The 23,120-nt window shown below is 39.2% G+C and overlaps 1 protein-coding gene across 1 annotated transcript in view; it reads left to right on the plus strand.

The window, feature by feature from the left end:
* The window catches only part of srbd1 (S1 RNA binding domain 1), a 75,901-nt gene that overhangs the window by 29,050 nt on the left and 23,731 nt on the right, over positions 1 to 23,120 (plus strand). Inside the window, exons 14-15 of the mRNA XM_083539911.1 lie at positions 13,414 to 13,505; positions 18,862 to 18,944. Of these exons, the coding sequence (XP_083396037.1) occupies positions 13,414 to 13,505; positions 18,862 to 18,944 (175 nt within the window). The remainder of the gene's footprint in view (positions 1 to 13,413; positions 13,506 to 18,861; positions 18,945 to 23,120) is intronic.

A 23,120-nucleotide genomic window follows, 5' to 3' on the forward strand; every position in this document is an offset into this window, starting at 1 on the left:
AAAGATGGTCTGCAGCGTGTAAGCCTTGTGGATTTGAAATATCTGGACTGTGTTTGACTGTCTTTAATTAAAAACAAATATTTCTCACCACCGTTAAAACCAAAACTCGTCCAGCATGCTCTCATCCAACTCAAATATCAGCTGAATTTGGGATCGTCTCATTCTCTATCTAGCCAGACCCGTGTTTGTTGACTTTTGGTTTGGGCTGGAGGCCTGCCCAGAACCGCTCTGAAGTGGCCGTCTATGGAGTGCAGCAGTGGTGTGCTATTTTTTATTTTTATTTTTTTGGGGTATTGCTCACATCTCTGAGCATAGCTTGGATAAGTCTGCCTTGGTAATTCTCGGCGAAGCACAGTGCGTCAAACCTGACATCCATGGCGCTCCACAAGTGGATCCATTTCAACCTTCATTCTAAAATGGAAGCAGAAGATTTGAGATCTCTACAAAACCAACATTGCATCTGCTGTCAGACACGGGGTGCCCATGCTTTAGCACTGGTTCTGGTCTTTTTGAGATTGTGACTGCCAAGTGTTCCTGAAAGCAAAACGTGCAAGACGAAATAAATCGCGCAGATTCCATTTCTTATTCAGCAGCGTATAATCTGTTATTCAGAAATGCTGCCGTTTCAGCTTTTTGCGGCGGTCAAGAACTGTAAACATACAAAGCACATAGTCTGTTCCTTATTCCTATCAGGTATAATACAGTACCTCAGGATATATGTTGAATAGTTGAACAAAATAGTACATACATTCTCAGAGGATGCATCTCAGTAGTTAAGGCACTGGGTTACTGATCAGAAGGTTGTGAGTTGAGACATTGTGTCGCCAAGCTTCCACTCTTGGGGCCCTTGAGCAAGGCCCTTAACCCCTTAGTGCTCTTTGGGCTTCCTAAAATTGAAGGGATATGCAGAGAAAGAATTTCACTGTGCTGTAAAGTACATGTGAGAAGTATGAAGCACTTTTCACCCTTCTTTCGAAGTACGAAGTACCATGTGCATGAACAAAGCGTCTACACACACCATTCAATTCTGTATCCTTTACAGGCGTATACTGCAGGGATCCATTCCTTTTTATATGAACCCCCAACTTATCTTATTTAAATATACACGTTCTAACCCCGCTTGCAATTTTTTTTATTTTCATTACACTTAGCTATTCAGTAAATGGTTATTTCAGCCAGCACACTAAGTAACACGATAGACATGCTTTCATCAGCTTTTGTCGCTGGCCCGTGTTGACCTTTTTATTTTGAAATTCATCTGCTCTTTCTACCATGTTGTGGTTCTCATGGGCTTGAAATCGACACATTCCTATTAGGAAATTGGCTCCTTCACCCCCCCCCCCCCCCAACTTATTCTATTGGTATATTTTTCTGTAAATAATCTAATAAATAAATGGGCTGATGCAGTACATTTTTTTGAACTTCAGGGATATTGTTTTTAGATATCCTTGTCTTGACTTTGCAAAGCCTCAAGTCGATCAGGACATTATTACGGAGCTGTGCATCAAAACCTCATGTTGAATTACTGGTACTAAGGACTATAAAAATGAAACATGTTTTTTTGGGTTCTAAATATGTCGAAAGTGTTGACACTAGCGTAGGTATACATACTTAAATTTCATACATTCACACCGCGCTTTGGACAGTGTGTCTTTCTTCAAAGCACTTTTTTTCCCAACTTAATTAAACCTCTGGGTTCATTTGCACCATCTGCTTTTTGTCTGTGCACACTGCTGCTGAAAAGCCCTCCTGGTGTCTTTATCCCTCATCTGTCTTTTTCTTTCTGTCCCTTCATTCCTGCCAGACTGCTCTCTTCTTCTTTTCTGCCTGACTGCTCCTGCGCAGTGACAGCCAGAGCCAGCGGCACACATGTAGCGGTCAGCCTATGGGAGAATCGCCTCGTTTTCCGACTCCCTTTGCAGTCAAACATTGCCACGTTTTCACGCTTATGTGCCCGTTGCTATTTTGTGGAAAACACCATTAAGCATTTTCTTGAACATTTACAATCTTTGTTTATCTGACACTTGTCTATGCCTCAACTTCAACCAAGTGTAAATAAGTATGGGAAGAGATTATAGTCTAAGCCCAGCCTGGAAAAGTATTACACAATTTGACTAAACGAATGGCTTGACAGCTAATTTGGTGTAAACCAGCGCTGCTCACACTTTTTTGACTTGCAAACTACTTTTGAAATGCCAAGTCATGATCTAAACATGCTAAATATATATTTAATTGTGTTTTTATATATATATATATATATATATATATATATATATATATATATATATATATATATATATATATATAAAATGTGTGTGTGTGATGTGTGTACATACACACACTATCTCACAAAAGTTTTCACCCCTCACATTTCAGCCTTCTCAAGGGACAATCTTGGTGGTGTGTTTGGGGTCGTTTTCATGTTGGAAAACTGCCGTTCGGCTTAGTTTCTGAAGGCAGGGCACCATATTGTTCGCCACACACTATGTTGCATCTTCAGAATTTATAAAGCTATTCAAAACACTTGGGAATCTAATGAAAGTTTGTAAAGCAAAGATAATGAAATGATATTCCATATTTTAATATGCAGTGAGGCAATGGTTTTGAATGAAACTGAACCCTAATTATTATTTAAGTTTAAGTTTGGCTTGTAGGTTGGTTTTTGTCTAGAACAATTTTTTTTACTATATATTTATATAGTATAATTGCTTTATTCATCAAGCATTTAAGCAGGAAACTTAATAATAGGCATATTGGAAGCATTTTTTCCCCCAAAGTATAAATGTGCAGTCTGGTCTGAAACACCAACCAAAACCTTTGTATTTGCAGTGACTGTATGAAACATTTTTTACCAAATGTAGAATTTTATTCAGTAAATAATGTAGTATTAAAAAGGACACAGTACAAAACAAACAACCAAAAAAATAAACATTTAATCTGCAGTTTATCACCAAGAACATATGAGTTTTTTTTATTTTTTATAATATATTAAGTGAGGTAATAATAGTAATAATTTTAAATAGTATAGATCAGTATATTATACAGTGTCCTGAAGTGGTCTTGGTGCTTCTCCCTGTTAGGCTGCAAAAGGATAATCGGCTGTCGGTCTTCCAGTCTGCTCTCGACTTTTAGCCAAAACTATGCTATTCTACAGTGTTGATCTACTTGGGAGATTCTGAATGTCAGTGTTCTCTCTTACTGATATGTTACTGTTGGTGTAGTAACAGATAATTCGCAGGCTTATAGGTGGACCCTTTACTGTACATAGTCTAAAACTAATATGCATTTTAATGTGCAGCTGTCTATACGGAAATAGAGGTAGTCCCTAGACTTATGGTGAAGATGCGTTTCTATGACCCCATTATAACTTGAAAATATGGTAGGTCGAGACATGGCCTAGCCTAACCAGGAGTCTTAACAAATTGTGATTAGTAAGGGGCAGTATACAGTAATTTGTTAAAATATCAATTAACAATACATCATTTAGCAAAACAGAGCAATTTACACTACCATACTCTATAAACTTTACCATATTTTTTAGATTACAGTACATGTACAGAGCCAATGAAATGCAGTTAGCATCTAACCAGAAGTGAATAAGTGGCCTATTTAAAATAGATAGCAGTAGATAAATAAGGTATGAGGTCCATATATACAGGGGTGAGGGTGAATAATGTACAGACATTTTTGCAGACAGCGTTTATTGTAAATGCTCTCCAAGGTGGGAAGCTGAGTGCCGATGATTCGTTGTGCAGTTTTCAACCCTCTCTAAAGGGCTTTACATTCCGAAGCAGTGCAGATTCTGTACCACACTGAGATGCAGTTAGTAAAGATGCTCTCAATGGTACAGCGGTAAAAGTTCTCCAGTATCCTGTAGCACAGACGGGACACACTGCATCTAAACGCTTTGGGAACGCCTCACTTTGTTCATGCTTTTAATTGCGTGTTTTACAGCGCGTAAACCAGGAAGCTACAAAATGGGTGAGTGATAGTAGCAACATTAGCTTTTGAAAAAGGAGAAGGTATGCACTGCAGGGATGCAGGGAGTATGGCTTGTTGACACAGCGTCTTGTTCCCTACAAACGTAACCTAGTGACGTTCCCTTTTAGGAACTAAAGCTGCGTCGAAACTCTTTGAGAACAAGTGTCTAATAACGCCATACTGACCAGTCCCTGTCTAGTGTGTCTGAGCACAATCAGCATGCAGGACAGAGGAGCCGGAGTGGAAGCAGGGTGGACCAGCTCACAGCATTGCAAATTGTTTTGGAGAGAAACTCCAGTGGACCAGGCCGTAGAGGCCGCTATACCCCGGGTGGAATGAGCCTTGACTCCGAAGGAAGTGGGAAGACCAGTGGAATCATAACACGTAGAAATGGCATCTTTGTCTGCCTATTTGCTGGAAAACCTTTCCTACGAGGGCCATAGCAGAAAAACAGCTCCTCCGACTTCCTTCACGGACTTGTCCTGTGGAGTTATGTGTCCAGTCGATTTTGCTTTTCTGGTCGGGGGCTAGGAAAGGTGGAGGGCAGAATGCCTGCAGAACGACAGGTCGTGAGGGAGCCGCAGGCACCTTAGGCACATACCCAGGTTTAGGGTAGAGAAAAGCTCTGGCCATGCCAGGGGCAAACTCCAGGAGAGACGGGGCCACGGAAAGAGCCTGTAGGTCCCCGACCCTCTTAAGGGAGGAAATTGCAAGAAGAATGGCGGTCTTAACTGACAGATACCTAAGGGCCACCTCGGGCCTCAGCCTCTGGGTGCTGCGTAGGAAACGTGTCACAAAGGGGTGTTTCCCCAGAGACCGTACAATAAGCCACGTAACCTTTAGGGTTAATGGAGCCAATCCTGTGGCAAACTGTTCCTGCAAAAACTCCAGAACTAAATCAACCGGGCAGTTCACTGGGTCCAATTAGTGGCGCTCACATCACATGGTGAACAGATGCCATCTATCGGCATACAACCTCCTCGTGGAGGGAGCTCTGGAATGGAGGATGGACTCCACTACCGCAGTAGAGAGACCAACTGCTAGGATCTGATAGGACCAACAGCTTCCATAATTCTGGGTGGGTGTGAACCAGGGTTCCCCCTGACAGTGAGAGGAGATTCCTCCTGGGAGGAATTTCCCAGAGAGGTCCCTCGAGGGAGGGGCAGCAGGTCCGTAGAGTTTCCGAGACTCTGAAACAACTAGTATATTTAGAAAACATGCTTAAAGTACATTCGAAAGAATTCAGATGAATAAGTGACTTATTCTTGATTATAAAGTAGAAGGTAACATTTGGGTTCTGGGTTCTTCTGGGTTTTCTTCCATTGTATATGTATATCACTTATGTGCACACCTATATCACATACGTCCAAGATCTCACAAAAGTGAGTACACCGCTCACAATTCCACATCTTTTTCAATGAGCAATATATATATATATATATATATATATATATATATATATATATATATATATATATATATATATATATATATATATATATATATATTGTAGAGTCACACTGAAGGCATCAAAACTATGAATTAACACATGTGGAATTATATACATAACAAAAAAGTGAACTGAAAATATGTCATATTGTAGGTTCTTCAAAGTAGGCATCAAGAGAATGCCAAGAGTGTGCAAAGCAGTAATCTAAGCAAAAGGTGGCTACTTTGAAGAACCTACAATATGACATATTTTCAGTTGTTTCACACTTTTTTGTTATGTATATAATTCCACATGTGTTAATTCATAGTTTTGATGCCTTCAGTGTGACTAGAATTTTCATAGTCATGGAAATAAAGAAAACTCTTTGAATGAGAAGGTGTGTCCAAACTTTTGGTCTGTACTGTATATATATAAAATAGTCAATGTGCATCTTGTATAGCAGTACAGCATCCATCACAGAGCTGCTGGATGTTAGACACATGAGGGTCTTCACATTCCACTTGAGGATGCTCTACAGGTGTTTGAAAGGGTTCATATTTGCCCACTCCATCACATTCACCTTTAGCAATGCAGTTGTCATCTTGGCAGCGTGTTTGGCGTTGTTATTATGTTGGAAAACTAACATTTGTCCCAGTTTCTGAAGGGAGGGCATCATGTTTTGCTTCAGATTGTTAGAATCCATGTTTCCCCTAATGAACCGCAGTTCCCCAGTACCAGCAGCACTCATGCAGCCCCAGACCATGATGCAACCACCACCATGCTTTACTGTAGGCAAGACACAATTTTTTTGCCATTCCTCACCAGGGCTTCGCCACACATGCTGGACACCATCTGAGCCAAACAGGTTTATCATAGTTTCATCAGGACACGATTCCAGTAATTCATGCTCTTTGGCAGGTTGTTTTCAGCAAACTGTTTGCACGCTTTCTTGTGAGCCAGCTTTAGAAGAGGCTTCCTTCTAGGACGGCCATGTAAACCAACTTGTTGCAGAGTACGGCGTATGGTCTGATCAATGACAAGTGGACCTTCCGCTTCTGCAATAAAGATAAATGTAAAATCTCTTAACAAATACGAGGTGGTACCAAAAACATTCAAAAGTAGTTCTGTTTATTTCTTACTTTATTTTTCTACGTTTTCACACTATCAGCGTCAAAATAGACTCCATGCACAGCAATCCAGCGTTCCTGACACGTTTGGAATGTGTCCTGGAAGTCTTCTTTTTGAAGCGTGTCAAGCACCTTTCGTCGTCTTCCAGTAAAGCTCTTCTGCTCTTGAAGTGCGCGTGCCACTTAAAACACCTCGAACGACACGTTTGCAGCATCGCCGTACATCAAATGAACATCATGTCAAACGTCTCTTTGGAAGATTTGCCCAGTTTCACCTGGAATTTTATGTTTGCTTTGTTCTAACTTGCTGTCAATGATGAAATTGCAGACGTGGTAAAGCACTAGGTAGCACCATTTAGTCTAGACAGTTTTCGATACCACCTTGTATGTTAGTATGTCATTCTCAGTGCTTTAGGGGCCAAAACTTTAGTTTGAAGTTATATTAGTTCATATTATGTCACATTCGTTTTCTATTATCTTTATTCCTATTAACATTTCTCACAGCATCTCAACAAATCTTGCTTTATTGAGTGTTGCGCAGTTTGTTGTTAATTACAAGTGAAGAATTGTGCTGTAGGGAAATGCATTTATACGTTAAAATCATATTGCTTTGTTCTCTTATGTATTTCCCCATTATGTGAATAGAACGGCTTTTTGATGTCCTAGCTATTGCTGGTGGTCTTGCTACTCCATTCTTTTTTTTGTGTGTGTGTGCGCTCTCGTCATTTCATTTTGTTTCGTTCCAGTGAAGTCTGTCTTCAGGTAATTAATGCTCTTGGATTCTGGCCTGTTCTTGGTAGAATGAGATCATTCATGGCTGCAAGGCCTTGGATGATGACTATTTGGCATCAGTGAAATTCGTCTCTGGAACTGTGGAGGATTCTGGGTAGGGTGATTAGGTCAGTAAGGGATGGAGGATAATTATGGACACATGCCTGCAGATATAGGCTCTGTTTAAGGTTGCATGTCTGAATTAGAAAGGACAGCCAGTTCAGGAGTTGCTCAAGAAATGGTCATGCTCTGTACTGCGTTACTTGCTACGGTTTCTGCTTTAATGAATGTAATGATTATTAGTTTGCATCATTAAAATAAGGTCACTAAAAGTAATTTTTTTTGAGAGTGCGGCTCAGCATTACCCAAAATCAACCATGTTGTATCAAAGTGATCCTTATTCAAGTACATTATATGGACCAAATATGAATCGATCTATTCCACATTTAGTCTGTTAAAAAAAAAATAAAAAATTAGCCTCCAATCTGTTGGGAAGATGTTCCACTAGATTTTGGAGTGTCGTTTTAGAGATTTTTGTTCATTCAGCAAAAAGGGTTTTAGTAAACTAAAGTACTGATGTAGGTAAGGTGAGTAGGGCCTGGGGTGCAGTCAGTGTTTCACTTCATCCTGAAGATGTTCAGTAGGGTTGAGGTCTGAGTTCTATAGTAGTACGCTCAATATGTTCATGGAGCTGGCTGGTGTTGCATTTGATTACCCTTGATAACATTGGACACCATGTAAATGAACCCCAAAAATTGTTTGGACAATTGATTCAACAAACATGTTTACAAAGACATCCCCCTGATTAAGGTTTCAGTTGCTCCTCTGCCTTCATAAAAGTCTTCACTAGTAGGCTAATTTAGCGTCTGGCAAAGTAATTTATACATTATTTTTAATACTTTAAGGAGTAATGTTTGAATAGAAATATTTACGAGGGAGATGAAGGTCCTAATGGACAGTGGCAATGTTTTTAAAATTTGTGCTAGACAAAAATGGGTTTTGAATGAAGCCGTTAAAATGTGATGGAAGTGTAGACTTTCAGCAGGTTAAAGGTTTTATAGAAAAAATATTATATGAATCATTTAGGAATTAGAACCATATTATGCACATTGCCTCTATTTGCCTTCACTGATTCAAAAGCAAGATAATTTACCAAACAAAGATAATTAAAAAAGCAATAATAATAAAAAAAAAAAAGAAAAGCTTGGGTGCAAATTGTTTGCAATTAATTATTAAATTAGATGTCTGGAACCCATGGACATCACCAAATGCTGCAAATGACATCACTTGATGTCTGTTACTGCTTGTTTGTGGAACTTCATGTTGGTCTTCCGTAAGTAAAAAGTTCGCTCAGCTGGTTTGAGGTCTGGTGACTCACTTGGCCATTGAAGAATGTCATTTCTACGCTTTTGGAGTTGATCATTATGCATGCCCACTGTAAAGCACTGTCTTGTTTGTTTTGCATAATCTGAGAAGCAGTGCAGCTCTATACACTTTAGAAGTACAGTGATGAATTTTATTCCCATCATGATGAAACACTATTTTTTAATTACCACTGGCAGCCATACAGTACATGCCATATATGATGTGGTATACTTTGGATTATGAGCCCTTCCTTTCCTTTTGCATTTTTTTTTTTCACTAGTACACTAGTCACAGTCCGAAGAATACTGGCTTCCAGAACAGGACATTTTGTTCCTACATATTTATAATTTAGTTTTTCACAGATGCCTTACTAGTCTTTTATATCTAGTATAGACACTAAGCAGTCAGTCTTTAATAAAGTGTCAGCCCGAGACTGACACATTTCTGAGACACATTGCTCAGATTTGGGTTTTGTCGGTCAGGCATGCGATTGAACTCGCTGTCACATCAAACTTTTGTCGCCTTACTGCCAGATGCCGAATATTTATTGTCACTTGCTGTCTAGTGGCTTCTTGTGATGTTATCATGTCTAGAAGCAGTCCCTACCAGTAACACATTTACTGTGCTGCACATTTCATGCCTCGTTTGCCTGTGCCTGGTGGTTTGAAGTTAAAGTTTATTGCCTTCGGAGGAGAAAACGATGCACTTGGAAACCTCTGTGCCACAACTGCACAAGTCAACTGAAGTGCTTATTAACATGGTTTGTGGGGCTAGTATACGGTTGGCTTGGAAATGCTATTTTCGGGGGGGTTATAGTGGCAAGCATTTGCGTGCAATTTGATGAGCAGGAACCTTTATTTATTTTTTTATACTAGATTTGTATGTAAAAGTTTTGATAAAGTTCTCTTGGCCAATTGTCCCATATAAAACCTGTATAATTACAGTGAAAGTAAGCTTTCCCCACAATTATTTGTAATGTAGTATAAAATCCAACCATGCCTCCTAATGACACCATTCTTAATTATTTTGACACGCTAGAAACTTGTCACCTTTAGAAAGATTTCCTGGTTTTGTTTATCAAAAAATGGTGAAAAAAATAATGGTGCCTAAATATATTAGCTGTTCTTTCTAAAAAATAATCCAATGACTGATTTTGATGAGCTTTTGGTTTTTGGATGTTTGCAACATGGGAATAGTGTGTACGAGGTAGTATCTAAAGTTTTCAGACTAGTTTTGTAACACGCCAACAGGTGGCAGCACAAGGCTGCACGCATAGTCACAGGAAGCACCAACCTTCATAAGTCGCTGTGCCAAAAGACATTTTCCTGTGTACATCGGTAGCTGTCCAACTGGTGCTATTCTGAGCACGTGTGCGCCCTGTCACCAAGCGCTCTTCACACGTGAGTTTCTCGCCCGAAACAGCCTGATCTTACTTCCTTATTAATATAATATGAATGATCATCCTAATCGCCAGATTTGGTTCCTGCTGACTTTGCCCTCTTTCCGAAGATGAAGATCAAGCTCAAAGGTCGTCGTTTTGATACGTTTGGAGGAGATCCAGCACGAATCGCAGAAGGTGCTTGACACATTTTGAAAAGAAGATTCGAAGTGGCAGGAATTGCTGTGCAAGTGGACTGTTTTGAAGGTGATGGTGTGTAAACGTAGATACATAAAGTATTCTTGTAAACAGAGCCAGTCTCTGAATCTTTTGATACCACCTCGTATCTTTATCTCTGTGTCAGAAAAATGGACGTCCGGCTGTGGGTGTCCTCGTGTGTGTAAGTTGTTAAAGGGCTACAATTTCTTGGAACGACTCTGACTTTGCCCTGTGACAATGACGAAGATTTAAGAGACTAAATGCAAGTGTGTTTGTGTGTGTGTGTATTTTTTGAGCGAGTGTCAGACCTTAAGGGTTATCGAGTCATCAGCGGCGCTTAGAGGCAGGTTGCGTTTCTGAGTGGATCTGTTTACATTTACTTGTGGCAAAGTGGGTATGGACATCATTCTGCTGGCTGCCATGGCGATGCCCTTGCATTAATATGACTGTGCCCATGTATCCATGCCAGGGTCAGTGTGGCCTGCTATTTAGCCTCCCCAGCAGCTGTTGTTAATTAATTCGGACGTGACGATATACAGTCTCCTGCCTTCCATTTTCCTGCTTCGTAACGTGTAGACACCATCTCGGTTTCAGCTGTCCGACAGACAAATATTGGTAATAAATTAATTCAGGCAGTGTATTTCTGTGTGTGTACTGCATTCACTGTAATGATAGAAATGTTTTTTACAGTCTGTAGGTGTGTGTGTGTGTGTGTGTGTGTGTGTGTGTGTGTGTGTGTGTGTGTGTGTGTGTGTGTGTGTGTGTGTGTGTGTGTGTGTGTGTGTGTGTGTGTGTGTGTGTGTGTGTGTGTGTGTGTGTGGGAGGGCACCTTATTAAATGACCATCTCCACTGTGACCCTATTGAAGGTCATATGCCAGGCCTTGTTAGCACAGTTTTCACAGTGACATGTCAGCTGGGACAGATGGTAGTAAGATGTTCTGTTACGGGGGTCGGGATGGTGGGTGGTTTTGAGGGAGAAGGGGGAGATTTGGTGGACTCCGGAGGAGAATAAAAAACAGACCACAGGTCCTTCTAATGAAAAGATCCAAAACTTCTGTGAGCTGTCATGGTTAAAATTTCAGTAATTGGCCAACTTGACATGCTATACAAGGGGGATCGAGTGGGGTGGTTATACTGGTGATGTCATCATTTCTTTTTGCCTCTTTTAATCCTTTCTTTCTTTCTTTCTTTCTTTCTTTTTTTTTTTTTTTTTTACGAATTTGATGAAAGCCCTGAAGAGATCGGGATTTGGCCTTCACTTTGACCTTGTTCATGTAACCGTAAAGGCAGTCTGGTTTTTTGGGGAGCAGTAAACTTGCTTTTGGTGGCTGACCTTGACCTTGACTGCGTATGTATGTTTTCAGGAAGTAATAAATGCTTCCTTTGGAATCCGCTCTTGACCTTGAGCTCCAACCCCATTTTTGACGAGGAAGAAATGCTGGTATTGTTTAAACTCATGTTTGTGAGGTTCTGCGAACTAGATATATGCAGTAAATTTTGATTTAGATGAAGATTTAAAAAGCGTTTATTTTGTTTGTTTATTAAAAGGTGCAAAGTATTGTTTTTGCAAACTATTGTGTAAATGAATATTTCATCAAACCCTTATGTGGTTTCATAAACAAAGCTTTAGGATGGTGTTAGGCTTGAGCTGCCACCAGACTTTTACGCATGGGTTAGTGATGTTGCTGAATCACGTTCCTTTTTGTTATTTCCTCTAGATGGCAGTGTTCGCTTTTTTTTTTTTTTTTTTTTTTTCCCTTTAAATGCCCCATGACATGACATGGTCATTAATCATTAATGGGTTTTGTTGTAGTATTTACATTACAGACTGGAAACCATGTCTGGAGGGATAAACACAATTTGTTTTAGGCTAAACTCAAAATAAAAGACATTGCAACAGTTAGAGCATGTGACAATGAACATTCACCTACATTTTACATGCTTCCTTATACGTGTGCGTGTGTGTGTGTGTATGTGTATATATATATATATATATATATGAAGTTTTCCCTGCAGCATTCATCTTGAAAGAAAAGAAATTCTAAAGTTTATACTAAAGTATAAAGAATTGTTATGGATAGAATATTAGATTGATAGAAATACAGCAGCAGAAATTCACAATAATACAGTTAATTTAGAAATGTTTGTTCCTGATATGAGGTACACTGGATTTGTGTTATATAAGCCCTAATGTTTTACTTGTTATATCCTATTGTATCCATTGATTAATAGCTGATCAATAAGTTTACTTCACCTCAGTTTTTATTAGCAGATTCCTGATCTTTTGAGTTCCCCGATATGGAGTCATCTTCAAACAATTTACTGTCGTTAATATCTGTTGTAAATATCGATATGATAGATATTAATCTTTGCAGGTGGTGTTTCTCATGTTTCATTTTAGTTCCTTTTAGGTTTTATGACGTTTGATGGCTACGGTAAACTGAATCATACATTATATGGACAGATATCAGGACACCTGACTTTTCCCAGCCACATGTGGTTCTTTTCTAAACTGTTACCCCAAATTCTTTGGATGCGGTAGCATTTAACTTTCCAGATCCAAACCTGTTCCAGCATGACAATGCCCCTGGCAATAAAGTATGCTCCTTGAAGATATTGTTTATATGCATTGGAGTGGAAGATCTTGAGTGGCCTGCTGTAGCTCTCTGACCTCAACCCTAATGAACACCGTTAGAATGAATTGAAACACTAAATGCACCACAGGTCTCCTCACATCACCTACATCAGTACCTGTCTTTACCAACACTCTTGTTACTGAATGAGCACAAATCTCCAAAAGCACACTCCAAAATCTAGTGGAAAATTTTCCCAGAAGAGTGGAGGTTATTATAACAGCAAATGGGGACTAAATATAGAATGGGATGTTAAAAATAAAGAAATAAATAAACACACATTAGGAGTCTTATGGTCAGGTGTACTGTACATCTATACCGTGTATGTAATGTTTATGTATATCCAAAATGTAGTATGTATGTAGTAATGGCTTAAAATATCTCTATGCTCTTCTTAAATGAAGAATCTTCTGGGTTTATTATTAAACAGATTCGTTTTTGGGGAGTGGGACATTTCAAATGCTTTTTTTTTTTCTTTTTGAAATGTAAACTGTATATTTGATTTTCAGTATCACTGATGAAGCTGGGGCATCCATCTACAGTGTCAGTCCAGTGGCAGTAAAGGAAATGCCAGATCTAGATCCCAACCTGAGAAGTGCAGGTAACTAATACTTAAGCTCTTCTCTCTCTCTCTCTCTCTCTCTCTCTCTCTCTCTCTCTCTCTCTCTCTCTCTCTCTCTCCCTCTCTGTCTGTCTGTCTGTCTGTCTGTCTGTCTGTCTGTCTGTCTGTCTGTCTGTCTGTCTGTCTGTCTGTCTGTCTGTCTCTTTCGCTCTCAACATTTTAACCACCTTCACAGGAAAACTGCCAAACGTCTATAATATAATATTAGCATTAAAGTGTATTTTCATTGAAGTTTTAACATCTCACGTTACATATAAATTCTAAGCCTGAGAATTTTCTTCTCTGCTTGGAAAATGTAAAAGAAAAAAGCATTTTCCACATCACAATGGTTTAAGTCTACCAGACTTCAGCTCAAATGCGGGCCTTGTTTTGTAAACATACCTTTACCCGTCTTTTCAACTCCTCACTCGTTCATCAAGATTTTGCCTCGTCTTTTCAGTCTAGTTCAGTCTTTTGTGGACAGTTGCCTCTAGCCCACGTAACACCATTACAACATGACAATGTTACACCATTACAACCGTAATAACTCACCGACCACCCCAAAGTTTTGCTTTGAAGTTACAACATACATGTCTTACACTTTTTGTTGTTACTCATACTAGATCTGTGTATCTCATTACGTTATTGTAAAACTGGACTTTCCAAGCTTTGTCTGTGTCCTGGACCACACAGATACTCAGTCTGTGATCCCAAACACAAAAAGCACACAGAAAAGTCTGGAAATGACTCAAATGCTCTCAAAAGCAGGATCTGAGAATTATTCCAGACTTCCTCTATAAAAACGTTAAATCAACATAGCGTTTATCATAAATTTCCTTTTGGTCAAGTGCAAGCGTGAACTGGGGAGCTATATTTATCCTGTTTTTCGAAAACTTTAAGAAATTACAACTGTGTGTGTGTGTGTGTGTGTGTGTGTGTGTGTGTGTGTGTGTGTGTGTATAAATATTTGTATTTACTAAATTCTCTAAAAATAGAAGTCCTCCTTAATGTTAGTCTCAGTACACCCTCTTAGCATATCGAATTTCTCATCAGTGTCTCTCTTTGAATAAGTTGCAGAGACCACTAGTGTGTACATGTAAATGCAACACTGGAGGTAACTGGAATCAGGGTACAGTCAGTCACTGATGATGCACTCAGTCAGTTTGTGAATGTGCTAACTTGGTCTGATTCAGTCTGTGGATCTCATTTAGTCTGTGGATATGTGTTTGGTCAGTGATTATGTAGCCTCTGTCAGTGGATATGTGTTTAGTCCGTGATTATGTAGCCTCTGTCAGTGGATATGTGTTTAGTCCGTGATCATGTAGCCTCTGTCAGTGGATATGTGTTTAGTCAGTGATTATGTAGCCTCTGTCAGTGGATATGTGTTTAGTCAGTGATTATGTAACCTCTGTCAGTGGATATGTGTTTAGTCCGTGATTATGTAGCCTCTGTCTGTGGATATGTGTTTAGTCCGTGATTATGTAGCCTCTGTCAGTGGATATGTGTTTAGTCAGTGATTATGTAGCCTCTGTCAGTGGATATGTGTTTAGTCCGTGATTATGTAGCCTCTGTCTGTGGATATGTGTTTAGTCAGTGATTATGTAGCCTCTGTCAGTGGATATGTGTTTAGTCAGTGATTATGTAGCCTCTGTCAGTGGATATGTGTTTAGTCAGTGATTATGTAGCCTCTGTCAGTGGATATGTGTTTAGTCAGTGATTATGTAGCCTCTGTCAGTGGATATGTGTTTAGTCAGTGATTATGGCGCCTCTGTCTGTGGATATGTGTTTAGTCAGTGATTATGGCGCCTCTGTCTGTGGATATGTGTTTAGTCAGTGATTATGTTGCCTCTGTCTGTGGATATGTGTTTAGTCAGTGATTATGTTGCCTCTGTCAGTGGATATGTGTCTAGTCAGTGATTATGTAGCCTCTGTCAGTGGATATGTGTCTAGTCAGTGATTATGTTGCCTCTGTCAGTGGATATGTGTCTAGTCAGTGATTATGTAGCCTCTGTCAGTGGATATGTGTCTAGTCAGTGATTATGTAGCCTCTGTCAGTGGATATGTGCTTGGGCAGTGATTATGCGGTCTCTATTAGTGAATATATGCCTATTCAGTGATTATGCAGTCTCAGTCAGTGAATATCTATTTGGTCAGTGACTATGTGCTCATGAGAAATCTAAATGGAACAAAGTACAGAGATATTTTGAATAAAAACCTGCTCCACAGCACTCAGGAGCTCAGACAGGACCAAAGGTTCACCTTCCTACATTACAAAAACCCTAGGCACACAGCCAAGACAACACAGGAGTGGCTTAGAGACAACTCTGTGAATGTCCTAGAGTGGCCCAGCCAAAACCCTGTCTTGAACCCTTTTGAACATCTCTGGAGAGACCTGAAAGTGTCTGTCCACCTACGCTCCCCATCCAACCTGACCCAAAAAGACTCGAGGCTGTAATTGCTTTGAAGGTGCTTCAACTAAGTAATGAGTAAAGGATACTTACGTTTGTGATCTTTCAGTTTTTTTGTGGGTTACTGAGTGTAGATAAATGAGAAGAAAAAAATCTATTTGAACAATTGTAGCATCAGGCTGCAACATACTGAAAAAAAATGTAAGGTGGTCTGGATGTTTCTATTACTTGTTACAAATAGCATTTTTACATTATGTTAATTGACACGCTCAGACACATTTGATATGAGTGAGTTTTGGTATCGAATGATTCTCTGTATAAAAACCTGTACTGACTTATTTATATAATTCATTCAATGTTTCAATGCTTTCAGATTATGTGTAAATAGAGAGGTGTGTCAGTGAGTTTCTGAATTGCAGACTGTAGGTAATACCTGTACTCTAGGTGTGACTGAGACTTTAAGTAGGTGACTGTGAGTGAAGGGTGGAGGGAGGGTTGCTGGATGATGACTGCCATGCCTCGCTCGCTGCATCTCTGCATTGAGCTCAGTGGGAAGCTACTGCCTGCAATAATATTTGCACTGGGATCGGGTTTCAACTCGGGCCTTGTACAGTAAATATAAAAGCGCCGCACTGCCTCAGTAATGTGGACCGTGTTTTCCATCAGACAGGCTGAAACCAGCTCTTGTTCCCTAACATTATTTCTCTAAGGGTTTAAGTTCTGTGGGTCTGTCTTTTCCGCTTGTAGTCCCCCTTGCTCGCATATTTTCATAGTCTTTGTCTTGATCATGTGCAGTTGAAGTAAAAGCATTTCTAATTCTGCCTGCTGGACCTCAGCAAGGCTAAACTAAATCAAACAAGTGCAACCAACAGCTAATGCTACCCCTGCTTATTGTTAGCATCTGGGCAAAGTATAGTCAACCGGATTTAGCCGACAGTTTATTTGCTATACAAATTGTCTGAATTTAATTATACGTCTTTATTTTTATTTTTTTGGAAACAAACAGTCTCTTGTCTTTGCTCAGATGCTAAAATTATTGAAGAGCCTGCAACTTTCATGAACGTGTAGATTCTCAAAGGACCTGTGTGTGTGTCTCTTTCTCCTCTCTCTGGCACATATTTTAATGTATTTGGTTTGGTGCATGCGATGGCGTATTCATCAGTAGCCCAGGCTGTTAAATGATCCTGTCACGCATTCGCACTTAAACATCATAGCATGTTTGTTGATTTTCCTTGCCAAGCCCCTCAGCCAAGAGCCAGTCTGAAAAGATTTAAAAAAAATAAAAAATAAACAAAAAAGGTCCAATGTAGTTTTGTTCAATTAGGGACATAGTAAAATTATATTTTGCTGGATCTGATTCATTTTAAGGACTGTCATTAATTTGAACTGGTCAACTGTATCTGTATTAGCAGTGCATTAATTACCGTACTTGAGCATACAAGGCAGATTAGTCTTAGAAGGAATTGCAGCAAAGTTTTTCCAAATTTTATTTTTTTTCATATTTATAAAATCTATGCCTTTTTGTGTCTAACCTTTTATTTCCTTTGCGTTTTTAAATCGTTTTTCCCCCCTATTTGTTCAACATGCCTGTGTATTTATTTGTTTACAACCCCGATTCCATAAAAGTTCAGATGCTGTGTAGAAATAATGGAAATAAAATCAGAATGCATAGATTTGCAAAACCCATACTCAAACATGGAAAACATATCAAATGTTTAAACTGAGGAAATGAACTATAATATAATATACGGTCATTTTGATATTGATGGCTATAACACATCTCAATGAAGTTGGAACAGGGCCATGTTTGCCACTGTATAGCATCCCCTTTACATCTGGAAACTGAGGAGACCAGTTGCTGGTGTTTTGGTAGAGGAATGTTGTCCCATTTGTGTCCGATGAAAGATTTTAGCTGCTGAACAGTCCTGGGGTTTCTTTTTCATGTAACATATGTCATATAACAAACATAACAAGCCAGATGGTCTTTTTCCTCATCAGTCAGGAAGACACTGCATCCATGGTTTCCAAAAACATTTTGAAATTTTGATTCGTCTGACTACAGAACGGTTTTCCACTTTGCCTCAGTCTATTTTAAATGAGCTCTGGCCCGGAGAAGACAGCTACGTTTCTGGATCATATTCACATATGGCTTCTTCTTTGCATGATAGAGCTGTAATTTGATTTGTGGATGACATGGCAAAGTGTGTTCACAGGCAATGATTTCTAGAGGTATTTCTAAACCCATGCAGTGATTTTCATTACTGAATCCTGCCTGTTTTTAATGCAGTGCCGCCTGAGGGCCGGAAGATCATGAGAATCCAATGTTGATTTTCTCCCTTGTCTGTTGTGAGCAGGGAATTCATTCTCCAGAGTCTGTGAATCTTAGAGATAGATGATGTAGATGATGGGATATTCAAAGTCTCAGCAATTGGACGTTGTGGTATGTTATTATGTAATTTTTCCATCCTAACATTTTTGAGGTGTTACAGCCATCAAGTTCCAAATTATCTTTTTCACCCCCCAGTTTAAACATTTGATATGCCTTCTGTCTTTGATTGAAAAAAACTGGAATTGAGGTTGTATATATTTATTTATTAAATTATGTATTTTCTTTCATTGTCTCTCATTGTTATCTTAATGGTGATAATACTTGTAATAATACTGTAGTTTGGGGGTTGTGGTAAGCCATTATTACACGTGAGGCTGTAATTAGGAATAATTAATGACGTTTGTTAGTATTATTAATGATCTTTGTGGAGTTTTCACATCTAGCCTGCTTCTACTAACCCTCATTTGCATAGCTAATGTACACTAATTTAATTTGATCTGGTTCATTAATGGGGTAAAAAAAATTTTTTTATCCCTTGAGATTCAAGTTTATCAGCTGGCTCTGTCTGGCTGTTGTTATCCTGAAAAAGGTTGCTTTTTTCCCCCAATTTTCTCCTCAGTGTCGATCGGAAGACGTGTTCAGGACCCTTTGGCTGAGCTGGTCAAGATCGACCCTAAACACATCGGCATTGGTACTTACCAGGTCAGTCACATGACACTACAGTTGAGTTTAGTAGGATTGAACAGGTTTTCAAAGAAAAATTTGCATTGTATTTATTTATTTTTTGCCGTGTTTAATATTACTATAGAGAAAATCAGAATCTGGTTTATTGGCCAAGTGTGTTGACACACACAAGGAATTTTGTTCCAGCTGTTAGTGATTCTTAAAAGTACAGACATAAATGACTAAACAAGACAAAACAGACTCTGAGACAATACAGACAATGTAAGACAATATAGACAGTACGAATATTAAATAGGGATACAAAGTACATGATATATCAGTATTGTATATAAAGTGGGAGCGTGCATGGTAGTGCAAATAACAGTATTGTGCGTCAGGTACAATAAGCCAGTGGTCCCCAACCCCCAGACCGCAGACTGGCACCGGCCCATGATACAATTGGTACCGTGCCGCACAGAAAGAATACATAACTTACATTATTTCTGTTTTATTTATTATCTGATTCTGAACTATGTTTTATTTTATTTTTAAAAATTGACTGATTCTCTTCACCAAATCTGTCTATGACTCACTCTTGATGCATGTGAAGATGCTTCGCCTCGGTCACATGTCTTACTTCCATCCTCTAACCTTTTTAAATGGGTTCCGGCCGCTAACACATAATACATTACCACTAAATTCAAACCCCCAAGCTAGCAAAATAAACAAAAAACAACACAGTGGATTAACGTTTATTATTATATTTAGAAAATACCAGGTTTTATGCCGGTCGTATCATTTTATTTTGTTGTATTTATCCGCCACACCTTAAAGTCCGGTCCGTGAAAATATTGTCCGACATTAATCCGGTCTGTGGCGCAAAAAAGGTTGGGGACCACTGCAATAAAGAGTTACTTTAGAACTTTTGTACAGCAGCAATAGTGTGTGTAACATATACGGATGATGACAGTTCTGATAATGCAGTACTTATAGATATGAAGCAGGGAATATAATAACTCTTGTTTTACATTTTTATAGTTTTGTACTTACATTTTGTAGCAGCGAAGCAAAGGTTCTATTCAATTAAAATTTATAATTATTTAATTTAGAAGAACTTCAGGTAAAAAAATAGCGATGAGCACCAGGTACAATTCCACTTATCCACTGATCTACCCAACCAATCAGAAACGTCACTTTATAAACACAACACCATCTTGAGATTATTAGATAAGTATTAGATTGTTGTCTACTCCATGAGGTGAACGGTGTTTCTTAAACTCTATTTGAAGCTTGCAAGTAATCCTAGGCACCACACCAGCTGTCTAGCACTGGCTAGGATCTTACATTTTGGGTAATAAACAGGAGTCAGCTGGGCGAGTGAGCTAATCCTGTTTTCTGTCTGTTTGCTTTTGCTGTCTCGAATTCGAAGTAATCCGTTTTCCGACACAATTAATTCAATTAAGTTTGTCGGCAGCATCATATGTTGACTCAAGACCCCGGGGCTATTTGTATCCTCTTCACCCTTTTTTTTCTTCCTCGTTCTGTCCCGCTGTCCTGCGTGCTCGCTTTCACTCGTCCTCTCTTCTTGATTTTCATTCGAAAACACGGCCTTCAACTCTGGAGGACCTCTTGGCAAAATAACTGCAGATTAGTTCACTGTAGAAACAGTTTGTTTGTCTTAGTAGGCTGGCAAATATAGGCTGGGGGAGGAACGTGTGTTAGCGCGTTCTTAGCTTGTAGTGTACGTGTTGTGTTTGAGTGTTCCTACACAGCTAAAAGCAAACAGGAAAGCGTTAATGTGCATAGATGTGCAGGATTAAAGGGAGCAGCTATTTTCCTTCTGATAAAGCACACCCTGTACTACGGGTTACAATGCAGGAACGTAATGTTATTTAAAAAAATTGTTTACAGATTTAAAGACGATGCTCGCGAAGACACAGGCCCGGCGATTCATACCCATCCGGGCAGCCCGTGCAGAAGAGCACGCGTGTCTTTGCTCCATCCCATAATTGAGCGTTGCACTCTCTTTCGCTGAGAGTGTGTTGTGAAGTTCTTCTGAACACACACACATCTGTCAGCACTCAGCGTTTATTTACCCTGCCATATGATCTGGGTAGGGAGAAAGAAACACGAGCTGCCTCTCCTCTGCACTGACATGCTGAGTGATGAGAGAAATTGTGTGTGCAGTAGGTCAGTATAGAATATTTTTTCATGGTTAAAATTAAAGGACCATATGACTTGGGCAACTGTCCTCTATACCCCAATTTGCTGTTTTCGATATAATTTGATATGCAGGGCCTTTATTTATCTTCAAGGCATGACCTATACTTTAGCAAACACACTTGGAACAGCTGTCTAATTTTATGCTAATCTTTCGGTACACTTTTTAAAGAGTTCTAAATGCATGTTTTTTTTTGTGTGTGTGTGTGTCACCAGCTTGTGATTATTGATTAGCTTCACATCCCCATACATGCAGTAAGTCTGTCAGTGTTTCCGCCAGTACAGGAGCTGCGCATCCCTCTTGCATTTTGGTTTATATAGTGACCTGTCAGTCACTGTGAGAAAGGTGGAGTGAGTGTGTTCAGATTTCCTTAGCCTCTTAAAAGTCCCAGAGGGCACATTTTACCATCTTACCCAGCTGTGTGGGAAAACACCGCACACAACCCCGGATATTAAAGGAGCTGTCACTCTCCTCGAAGCATTCTCTCTCTCTCTCTCTCTCTCTCTCTCTCGTCTTGCCTTTATTCATGCTTTCTCTAAACTCCTTTAAATAAGTATCAATAGGCTTAAAAACGGCATGATATTAAAGCTGTGTTAGTGGGTAGTGTTTATTGTCTATGTTGCACACTCAGCATATTTTTGTATTATTATTATTATTATTATTATTATTATTATTATTATTTATTATTAAAAAGTATTTAAAAAATACTCTATTCTATTTGAGTTGTTCAGATGATTTAAATAAACGAAACAGCAGTAAAGGTCACCCTAAATCATACTAAGAAGAAAATCCTATGTTATTTTTTTTGTTGTTGTTTTTTTTTGGGTGAGTGTTGAGACAGGTTTTGAACCATAGAATTAGAAAAGAAGAGCTGGGCAGTTGATGTCACTTCAATAAACGCCAGCTTACTTTGTGTAATGGGTTTCCGCGATTTGCTGCGTGCTAAAAAAAAATTTCTTCCCCCAAGGCAAGAGAAGGAAACGAGGGGAAGAGTAGCGATTGACGTTAAGTTGACTGCTGATGACGACGATGATGGATAGTTGCGATTTATTGCAGCGTGGGAAAGTGAATGATGGGAGCCTGGTGTTCAACTTTGCTCGTTTTAGACATGGGATTTCATCACTTGTCTGTGTCTACAGGCTATTAAAAATTTTGACTGCCTTTTCCAGTAATCAGTTCCATTTTCTTGTGTGTGTCATTTACAAAGTTTGTGGACACCATGACCATAAGATGTGCTTTTTGAACATTGTATTCCACAGTTAGTTCCCATTTGCTCTTATAATATCCTTCACTCTTCTGGAAAGATGTTCCACTAGGTTCTGGAGTGTGCTTTTGGAGATTTTTGCTCATTCTGTTACAGGTTTATTAGTAAAATCAGGTACTGATGTAGGTTAGGTGAGGAGCCCTGGGGTGCAGTCAGCGTTCATTTTCATCCCAAAGGTGTTCAATAGGGTTCATCTCTATAGGAGGCTACTCGAAATCTTCCATTCCAACCGATGTAAACCACATGTTCATGGAGCTGACTTTTTTTATCATGCTGGAAAAGGTTTGGGTCTTCAAGTTCAAGTGATGGGAAAATGTAATGCTACCACATCCTATACAGTTGTGTACCTCCAACTTTGTGGGAACAGTTTTGGAAAAAGTCTGGTGTATAAAGTATCACTAGCTTGATGCTGTTTTTTGCATCATCTTGTTCATGCACCACTGATAGTGGTTTTTACTTCAAAGTTCTGATGATAGTGAAAAGGTTTGCACATGTCAGATGATAAATGCAATTGATTTTCCCGGTTGTCCGCTCGGTCTCAAGGCTAGCGGTAGCAAGCGAACCCATTAACTCCTAACAAGTTGAATATTAAAAAGTATAGAGAACTAAAACGAGATCAACCATGCGTTCTTCGAGTGCGTGAACTTTGTGTGTGTGTTCTCTGTGCATTTAGTTATCTGACCAGTAAGATCAGTGTATTTTGTTCTCCGGCCTGTCAAAAAACACTTGG

Source organism: Silurus aristotelis (assembly GCF_946808225.1).
Source record: "Silurus aristotelis genome assembly, chromosome: 4".
Taxonomy (NCBI): Eukaryota; Metazoa; Chordata; class Actinopteri; order Siluriformes; family Siluridae; genus Silurus; species Silurus aristotelis.